Source organism: Meleagris gallopavo, chromosome 3 (genome assembly GCF_000146605.3).
Source record: "Meleagris gallopavo isolate NT-WF06-2002-E0010 breed Aviagen turkey brand Nicholas breeding stock chromosome 3, Turkey_5.1, whole genome shotgun sequence".
Lineage (NCBI taxonomy): Eukaryota > Metazoa > Chordata > Aves > Galliformes > Phasianidae > Meleagris > Meleagris gallopavo.
Genome location: NC_015013.2, coordinates 70,074,616 through 70,085,080, shown reverse-complemented (window position 1 = coordinate 70,085,080; position 10,465 = coordinate 70,074,616). Strand labels below are relative to the sequence as shown.

Sequence of the window (10,465 nt, the reverse complement as noted above, 5' to 3'; positions counted from 1 at the left end):
ATGTGAAACCTCTCATATAACAAGATTTAGGGGCAACCTGGCTCATGAATAAATACAATTTAAATATTGCTTTGATTTTTAGCTTGCATATTTTCAGGCTACTTTTCAACAATTACAGTAAAAAAAATGTTTTGTTTTAAATTAAATTAATAATGATTTGTAGGAGGTGAGGTTCTAGGCTATGTTTCAGACATTACAAGCTTTGTGAGTTCAGGTGACAGAGACTGTCAGCTCTGTTGTGTGCTCCTTCACCACTCCATCTCCAAGAAGCCTTCTTCTGAAAACTTTAGCAGCTGAGGTCTCCAAGCTGGGTGCTGGGATAGAGGTGGGTGCAGAGCATCCAGTGCTGTGATGTGCATCTTCTGCAGGAGCTGGGGAATCTGTCACAAGGTGAGGAGCAGAGAAACACCAGCAGAAAGGACAGAGAGGCTCCTGCAGGAGCTTTGCTACTGAAGAGGCTAGAAGGATGGGAAGTATGAGAGAGCAGTGGGGCAGGATGCTTTCCAGGGCTGTTTCCAAGCACATGAAAAAGTTTTGCATTTTATACCATACTTCTACAAAATTTTCCTTTTTTTTCTTTTTTTTTTCCCCTCCTCATCTCTCTATTCGGACAAGGCAATATGGTATCCTGGATTGAAGTGTTTTGTGATGAGCTTGAAAGCAGTCTTTTATCTCCTTACACAACACTTTGCTGGAGTGCTTATGGACTAGCAGAAATAAATGTCTGCCGTTGTACAGTAGCAGGATGGGTTGTATGGCTTTGCAGGGCATAGGGGGACTAATTAGATGTCAGTAGAGTTGTTTTTGTTTGTCTGTTTCTTCACAAAGAAAGGTGATTAGAAAAAGTAAAGCCTAATATCAGCAGAGGTATATGAAAAGTAATGATAATGTCAGTGGTCTGCAAATAGGGCAGCAGACAGTGTTGAAGGGAACAAAAACCAGCTTGATGGCAGCGGTAACTATCTGCAGTTGGAGAGCCAACCCACACACTATTTCCCACTATAGCTTTCAATTTAAGTAACAAAATATCTCCAGCTCTTGGGAAAAGCGTTCCCCCTCTGATCTGAGCCTTTGGGAACAGACCTAACGCTGGAACAATGCGGATCGGGAGCAGGAGAGGTGCGGCTGGTTACAGTGCCGGGTTCAGCTCGCTTTTAGTTCCCAGCAGCTGAGCTGTGGGATACAGCCTGTGCCTGCTTGGTGCGAGCAGCAGCTGAACGGAGTTTGGTTTCTCTCACTCTTTCTTCCACCCACCTCCATCTCCTCCCTGCCTGTGTCTGCGCTCCCACATGCTTCAAATCTGTGTACCTGGACTGCCTTCCTTAACAGTTCAGCGTGAGTGTTAGCAGAATGAAAACCAGATGGACCAGCAGTTCCCACTGTTATCTCCCCACCAGCTCTGGCAAGCCTCCCTTTCTCTCTCCTTTCTTGGCATGGCAGAAATATTTGCCTTTATTTAGGAGGGCTCAGGCTTACTGCTGTGCCTCTTTCCCTCTGTTGCAACATGAGCTGAAAGCTATTTATTCCCCTGTTGCTGAGGTTGGTTGAGGTGAGTGCGAGATGAATTCAGCTATTAAGGAAGCAATTAACATTTCAAGACTAGTTTTTGTAGTTTTTTATATTAAATGAATGGCTTGTTGAAGATATAGACTTAACTTTTTGAATGGAGTGATGTGGAAAGGAAATTTTGTATAGAAATATATTTTAAAACCTACTTTTGTTTTTCAGCATGTAGTAATGTACTATCTCTTGATTTGCAAATCAAACCTTACCTGTGCGTGAGGCTTAATACTTGGATTTTGGATACTGTTCCCTACGCTACTGAGGTTTGCTAATCTGAAATCCAAACTGCAGATCCTTTTCTACTCTACCTGTATCCCTCATCGTTTTCTCTCCCTCTTCGTCTGATAAATGAAAGTTCTGATAATTAAATTTTTGAGGCTTTTAAAAACACACTATTCCTTTATTTAGTCTCTCTCACATGCAAGATCTTAGATGTCTTTTTTTTTTTTCTGTGAACTTTATTCTCTGTTCTAACAAGATATACCTTCTCAAAGTCAAGCTGCAGAATTTGTAAAACATTCCTGACTTTACCATTGTTGTGAATTGAAACTGCAAATTCATCTGTTAATTCAATAGTGGTGACACTTTTTGGCTACGCAGTTTAATGGAGCACATGAAGCCTTGTATAGGACAGTCTGTAAAAAAACAAAACAATAATCCTGGCCCCAGAAGAAAGGATGTGAGACTCATGCCCATTTAAAGCTAAGCTTCGTCTTCAATCAAGATGGCCCGCTAAGCTATTGTGTTACTTTTGCTATCTGCTGGTAAATGTTGTCAGTTTTTGCCCATTTTTGATAAATGAAACACAAGGTTGTGGATGGTTTTATATTCCTGTTTATTTATTTATCTTTTTTTTTTTTTTCCCCCACATCAACTTTAACACAGAATTATCCACAAAGATGTTTCTGTAGCACGTATATAAAATATCTGCTAGGTCTTTACTTGCAACGGAACTGTTAGGTTTTCTGCCTGTTTTTCCTTTTGTTGTTTTTCATGTCTTACAGGTTTTGAACATTAAAGTTGTTCTTAACGTGTAAAGATGTAAACTTAAAAATGTTAAGGTTTTTTTTAATTTTTAATTTATATGTATGTGTAGCAATTGACTTATCATTTTGACGTGTTTATTCTCGATGGGAATGTGAGAATATCCAAGGGCATGGTGGCAAAGTCATCCGGGAGGCACTGGTATTTAACATAAGTATCTCTTGTTGCTTACAAAGGCATGACAAGAGCTGCCTTCAACCAGTATCCTACCCAATATCTCACCTGTACTAAAAAGCTTCTGCTTATACTCCTCCTGTAAGGATTGTTGTAAGGGGATTTATTACTTTCCTGTCTCTTCATCTCCTTTTTCCTCCTGGCTAACATTGAAGGGAGGTGGCATTATTGCACTTCCAGGAGTGCTTTGGAGGCAGCATCTGCACGTGCTAGAAATGAAAAACAAAAGACAATACAGCACTGCTACAAATGAGGTCTTTCCATCTATGCTGCACCTTCTTAAGTAAGGTTCAGATGATGCAATTCTGCAGGAGCACACTGGAATAGATAACCAGGTGTAATGTTTTGCGGCAGGTGCTGAAATGGCTCACTTCCTGCTTTTGCTTTTAAACTTTTATTTCAGAGCAAATGTTCTTTGGGAAATAAAATAGTGTGTTCCTATGGTGTGTTACAGATCGCACTGAGAAGCATTCCACAATGCCAGACTCACCTGTGGATGTGAAGACACAATCCAGGCTGACGCCTCCAACAATGCCACCTCCTCCCACTACCCAAGGAGCTCCAAGAACGAGTTCATTCACGCCCACAACGTGTAATTAGACTTATTTTCTTCCTATTCTTCCGTATTCTTTCTTTCTGTATGTAAGAAACTAAAGTGTGTGAAGGAAAACCTGTATGCAGGGGCTGCAGCAGCATTTGATGATACTGCGATAAGTAATTAAACAAATGTAAGATCACAGCAGGTTAATGGATCTTTAGTCTGTTAAGGTGTTCAGCTCTAAGCTGTGGTAATTTCCCTGATATTTGAGCGTAGCGTCAAAGAACAGAGAGCGCTATTTCCTATGTCATTTATGCTTAGATCAGTCCTCTGAGAAATACAGGAAACTCTTATGCTGTTTTGTTGTACAATTTAAGAGATTCTGTTCGCTTTTGTGTATAAAATTTGGTAGTTATTGTTTAGGGCTTTGTTTATATATTTAAAGTGGAGGTTATTCTTAAAGAAAATAGTTTATCCCGCTAATGATTGAAATGAAGTGCTATATAATTTCTAGTTAGTAGTGATATAAAAACAAAAATAAAGGCGTTTTGTTGTTTTGTCCTGAGATTTTGAATCTGGGACCACCTCTCTGTCTCAGTTTGCTGATGTAAACACATGGGAAGCTCTACCAGTCGTGGTGGAGTTACTCTGCATTCATATCAGCGTAACTGAGATTGCGATCTGGCATGTTGTCTGGACTATTCTTTTCACAGTCATGAAATGATCCACATTTCTCTTACTAAGATTTAGCTGCAATTTTTTTTGGTCTCTTTTTTACTGCCTCGTAATAGTATAAACATGAGAATGTGTTTACATTTCACATTTTAAATAAAACATTTTTAGAACAGTAGAATACATATGCCTAAACAGAATGACGGCAGCATCTTCTATTTGTCTTGCCTATATCTTTTTAGCCTCTTGCTGCCTGTTAAATGCCTTTCTTAAAATTCACCTCTGTGCAGAAGGCCAGCTGGAAGCCTTTGTACCACTTATCCCAGTGAACCCTGTCCTGAGGATTTACATCAGACTTAAACAGTGAGGAGCGTTTGTGCCAACTCTTTGCATAAACTCAGATTTAACCCAGTGACCCTGATCTTGCAAAGATCTGTTTGTTTTGTTTAACTCCAGCACCTGAATCATCCTAGGAACTGCTCTGAAGTTAAATTGTTTTGAGGGTTTTTTTTTGCTGGATGAGGCTCTTGCAGATTAAGCCTTTCAGTCTAATGTGCTTAGCACAGTTCTGGATGATCTTGGGAAGTGATAAAAGGAATGAGACCATGTTCTTTTCTTTTCTTACAGTCCTCAGTTGAGTATACTCACTAGATTGTCTGGATATTGTTGGAAGGTGTGTGAACCATAGCTGTTTTTGGTTGTTTTTGCTGCTGTTGTTTTGGCTATTTACATGAAGTCCAAAAGTCTAAAGATCTAATTTTTAATGCGTTTTACACTGTCAGATTTTGGAGTTCAACTTTAGCAGTTCCAGCTTGGATAGTAAAAAGCCACTTCTGTTTGAGTGCTTGCTACACTTACTGCTACTGCAGTGAGAATGCCTGTAGGCTAAGAAGTGCAGCTTGCTTTCTTGTTAAGAGTACACTTGTTTGCTTTGTTTTAGACTAGTGAAAACTCTTAAAATATTAGTTTGTTGAAATTCTAAATGCTAAATTTTATTTTATTAATAACATGACTATATTTTGCAATAACATAGATGTCTTTGCCAATTGGCAAATTCAGACATTATAAAGAGATAAAATCATCAGTATTTGGTGGACTGTTGCAAATGCAAGTTGTTTTGAAGCAGCTGCTTTTGGGGAATATTTCTTTGTTTATTTTGTTGAGGGAGGAATTTGGTCCGCCTTTCTCCTCGTCATATCTATCCTAGAGAATGAACTCTGCAGTTCTCTACTTTCTTGATCTTAGCCCCATCACTAGAAGCAGTGACTGAGTTATCGGATTGTGTCAGGATAGAGCAGGACATATTCTTCCCAGTCCTAAATTTTTACTGAATTCATGGTATGATGAGTTTGGCTATGCAGTTTCCTTGCAACCACCATGTATTTGTTTACTCATGTATCTCACTCTGCTGCAGCACTTAGCATGGCTTAGAGCTGAACTTTGCAAGGCCAGCTTCTTTCTATTTCTGCTTTTTCCAGTTCTTGTTTTCCCTAGACCACTCAACTAGATGAGGCAAACAAAACTAGATAAAAACCATGTAGAAACTAGGTAATCGCTCAGATTGCTGCTTTTTGATTTACCACCATAAAGGCCCTTCAATCATTGGAGCAAGAACCCTTTTAAAAGAAGGGTTGTGATAATCAGTACGTGTCCATCCTCAAAAAGGAGTTAGTTTCTAAAAAGAAAGATGTCTGTTGGAGAAAGTGACAAATAGAAATGGGATGTTTGGCTTCAAAGATGTTAGTTATTAACAAAGATGAAAAGTTCTTGAAGATGTTCACTTGTCATATGCTTTCAAGTAGGAAGCAAATTAAGCTATTATCATTCTGCATTTTTTATTGTAGATAAGTTCCTGGTTTGTGGTGGCTTTTGGTGTGCAGTGATGTAAATTCATGTCTTAGTGCTTTGGACTAGGGAGGCAGGTTGCACCAAGTGGGTGATATCACAAGTGATTTCTAATTGATTCCCTAAACAGAAGCCAATAAATTGCCCAAGGCAATAGCCAGCAGAGTAGCTGCTGCTGGGAGTACTTGTATGCTGCCTGCCCATGCTTCCAAGTGCATTTGTACATTTTTGTTCATAGGGAGCCATTGTTTTGCTTGTCACTCACTGTCATTTTGCCTAGTTAGACTCAAGAGCTTGTGCTGCTGTAACCTGAGTAGAAAAAGATGTTCTCAGTTTGATTCTGTGCTCTATTCTGGTGTATGGATAAGAATCAAACTAAAACAGTGGCCAGAAATGGTCGTTGTCAAGGTTGCAACCTTGCAACAGGGGGAGAATGCTTTGCTATACTTTTTAGAGATACTATACTGACACATGAAAAGCAGAGTAATTTCCTTGTGGTTTCTGAGAAGTCTTGTAGTTTTGTGTCCTAGCTGCAAGACTCTGGGCCACAGCTAGGATGGCACCATTTGTACCTGCACAAACAACTTAGTGTACTCCATATGTTAGCAGCTAGGAAATCTGTATCAGAAAAAATAACCTTCTCATTGGGTGGTGTAAGGTTAAAACATGCAAGTCCTGTTTTATAAACACAGCTGTCAGTTGTGTGTACAAAACACGAGTAAAAATATTCAGAGATAAACTGAGGCTTCATGAAATATGTCTGCACATTTTTTTCTACCCCAAAGAACATTTTTTTTTGTTTGTTTTCAGTCGTATACGTGCTCATGCTCTTTTCTATTTCTGTTCCTCTCTCTCTTTCTCTCTCTTTTTTGTTGTTGACTGTTTGTTTGTGGTGTTCAATAATGTTTTTCATTTCAGTTCAGGACTCTTTGGGGGGACTGTGTGACAGGCAACTACTGTTACTTCCAGTCCGCAGTGTTCAGTACCAGATACTATGAAATGGATTTAAACTGTGGACTGTTGCTCTGTCACAAGGCTAATTATATTTGATCGTGCAATTTAATTAATTTTGAGGTCATGCATAGAAAATTTTAAGCTATCTTCCTTCTCTCTCCATCCTTCTCTTTATTTTACCCTCTCTTCTTTTTTTCTTTCAGTAACCAATGGCACAAGCCATTCACCCACAGCGTTAAATGGAGCTCCATCTCCTCCTAATGGCTTTAGCAATGGGCCATCCTCTTCCTCTTCCTCTTCTCTGGCTAACCAGCAGTTACCGCCAGCTTGTGGAGCTAGGCAGCTCAGCAAACTGAAGAGATTTCTTACAACCTTACAGCAGTTTGGCAATGACATTTCACCCGAGATTGGGGAGAGAGTGCGTACCCTTGTGCTAGGACTTGTGGTAAGCAAAAACCAGTGATACAATAACTGTAATTTTTTCTCTCCATTTACCTCTTCTACACTTGAAATGTTTATTATATACGAGAGTGTGTTACATATATGGCTTATTCCATACTTCAAGGACACCAAACATGTAAGCATAAAGATCTTGCCCCAGATCTAGCACAAGTAACTTGTCTGTCCATCCACAAGTGGCAACTATTCTCAACTGGATACAGACTAGAATTGTAGCCAGCGTAGTGTTATGACAAAATGATGTGAAAGGGCTTTCGCTTTTACTGTTGGCAGCCCTGAAGTAGACACAGCCTGAATTATATAATGCAGTAAAATCTATTTTGGTTTGCCTAATGTAATTGACTGGGTAAAAAAGAGTGCTACTATACACATAGCAGCAGAATACTGTCAACAGGATGAGATGAATATACTTGGGCTGTGTTTACGCAGTGGAAAACCTTTTCTCAGTATTCACTGAATCCAGCAATGAGGGACCTGAACGGGTATTGATGCTACTTAAAGACACATTATTTATAAGATTATGTGATTTATATGTCTGAATGATAATTTCAGGTTTTTCTTATCTACAACTGTCAGGTTGGGCTGCTATTTTATAGGCAAACTGTTATGAATCTGGCCCAGGATTCTTTTTATTCTCATTAAAGTCTTCCCTCTGCCAGACATTGTTGTCTCCCATGTATCTCCTTCAGCAATAATTACACGTACCAGGAAAAATGCTGTTGCGGTGCTCTAGTATACATCTGTTTTGAGCAGCTGCAGTTGCCACTGACTTCATTTGAAGCAAAGACTGCCAGCACTGTTTAGTACGAGGGCTCAGGTGGCCTCCATTTGTATTTTCACAAAACACTACCTGAAAGCAGTGAAACTCATTCACTCGAGTCTGTGTTAAAAGGAAGGTTAACTTAGGTAGTGGAACTTCAGTTAAGTCTCACTCTACATTTGCTTCCATATCCAAAACACCTATTTAATATGGTTTTGCATGCTGTGTGGCTGTCTGTGAAAAGGTGAACTGGTGAAGTAAAGAAACTAAAGACAGCTTTGGGTGCATCAACCCGCCTTTGATTTTCATAAAATAAAATAATTTGATTTTCATAAAACCGTTGTTATTTACAATTGATTCCTACATTGCTAAATTTCACCTGAGCTCTGATGAGCAAACTAGGAACTTTTCCTTGAGAATGGTCACGTATCACTGTTCCCATGGCTAAACTTGTGCAGGATGTAGACTTCATGCCTATGTCCTTAGTCACGAAGCAATGACTTCCCATCACAATTTACTGGTGCAGTAAGGTGTAATAAACAACTCTCCGATCAGTACAAGTGGCAGTGAGCAATTTTCCTCATCAAACAAAATAGAAACTTGCCTTTAAAAACAAATATTTTTTGGTATGTGTTTGCATGTTAATTATCACATCTGGACTGGGAAAATAAATACAAGAAACACGAAGGGAAAATAAAAATTAAAATAAAAAATTGAGAAAAGCAACTTTAACTGGAGTTTGACATCTGAAAATATTTCCATGCTTAGTGCCTGAGAGTTTAAACCATATGCTAAGCAACAGGCGCTGAATGCTGGAGATGCTGAAGGTTCTCTTTGAGTATCTTAATAAGGTAATAATTTAATATGTGACATGCTTTTCTTTATCCTCTTATCTATATCAAGAACAAGGTATTAAGCAATTTTAAAGTGCTTTGGTTACTGTTTCTCTTGCTAAGTGTTTTCATTATTTTGTCACCAAGAAAGAATTTTTTTTCTCAACAGAATTCTACTTTGACAATTGAAGAATTTCATTCCAAACTGCAAGAAGCTACTAACTTCCCACTGCGACCTTTTGTCATCCCATTTTTAAAGGTATTGCACAGTTCAGTGATCTGGAAAGTATTTCAAACCATATTGTTGCTAGGTCACAGATGTGTGTTACAGGTTTTTTTTTTTTAAGAGAGTCGAGAAAATGAATAACATTTAAAGGCTTCTTCCCATAGCACGGTGGATGGCATTGCATTTGAGGATATAGTTTGTCTGTTTGCAGGAGTTGTCAGTTCTCTAATTCTATATGCGTTGTTGTTTGTTTTATGTTTTTGGTTTTTAGATACAGAAGCTTTTACCAACTAAGTCTTCAGACTTTGGATTATAAACATAATAATGCCTTGTGCTTCTACCAAACTAGATTTTTTTGCAAATTTTTGCATGGTGCAAAGAACAGGGATGTCAGGAATTCCTAATTCCAGCATTCTTCTAATGTGCTGCTTAACGTTAGTACACAATGAGATTGTGACACTGCCATACAAGTAAAAGGCTGATCTTTCTCTTCTGGTTCCATTCACCAGTACAAACAAGATGTCTTACTAAGGACTTACGCATATGCTGTAAGAAAGACAAACCCAAGCCTCATTCAAAAGCCAGTTAATAAAATGTATCAGATTAATGTGCATAATAGAAACCAGGAAAGTAAAGTCTTCTGTGAGGTCAGGAAGTTTGCTCACCTGTCATTATCTATCTCCTATGAATGGAAGAGGTCATGTTGCATTCGCAGAGCGTGTTGCATTTAATTCTCATTTTGCCGTAGAAGTGAGGTATTTATTGTTCCCCTGTTTGCGCCTTCATTGTCAGCACGTAGATGAGCAGTTAGTGTTATTTTATTCAGTGAGTCTAACTGTTCCTAGCTATTTTGTTGTCCTAAAGCACTAGTATTCTCAAAGGGTTTGTTTTCATGTTTTCCCCTTCATGGTTAGCTCTGTCAGATGGGCTTTATGCAGATAGTATAGCTGTTACCTTGGTACATTGCCAGATGCTTTCTTTTCATAATGGAATACACTCTCCTACTTGCAGTTGTATCAACTCTAATATTCCTGCTTAAATCATTCTGGTTTATTTTCATGGCATCTAGTTTGTTTTCCTTTTAAAAGCCACTTCAGAATTAATTGACTTTGGTGCCAGAAGCTTGTTAGAAGCTGGCACTAAAGAGTTTATCACTCTGCCTGCAAGCCTCTGACCAGGGAAGTGCTGTGTGCTATGTGCTTGTGTTCTTGCAGTTCTAAATATGGATCCCGTAAATCTACACTGGGAGGGGGAGAGCTGCACATCAACTGAGTATTTGTACTTTTGTTTTTTTCTTCTAACCCATCTGACTACACACAGCAAGAGTGTGACATGAAGTGTTCTGAATTGATTTATTTGTCTGGAGAATGCTCTAAAAGTGGAATCCACCCCACTGC

At 38.8% G+C, this 10,465-nt stretch overlaps 1 protein-coding gene across 1 annotated transcript in view; it reads left to right on the top strand.

The window, feature by feature from the left end:
- The first annotated feature begins 3,233 nt into the window (after positions 1 to 3,233).
- LOC104910404 (protein CBFA2T1) overlaps positions 3,234 to 10,465 on the top strand; it is a 14,404-nt gene continuing 7,172 nt past the window's right edge. The window contains exons 1-3 of the mRNA XM_019614147.1: positions 3,234 to 3,373; positions 6,994 to 7,235; positions 9,012 to 9,101. Coding sequence (XP_019469692.1) covers positions 3,259 to 3,373; positions 6,994 to 7,235; positions 9,012 to 9,101 — 447 coding nt within the window. The 5' untranslated portion in view covers positions 3,234 to 3,258. The remainder of the gene's footprint in view (positions 3,374 to 6,993; positions 7,236 to 9,011; positions 9,102 to 10,465) is intronic.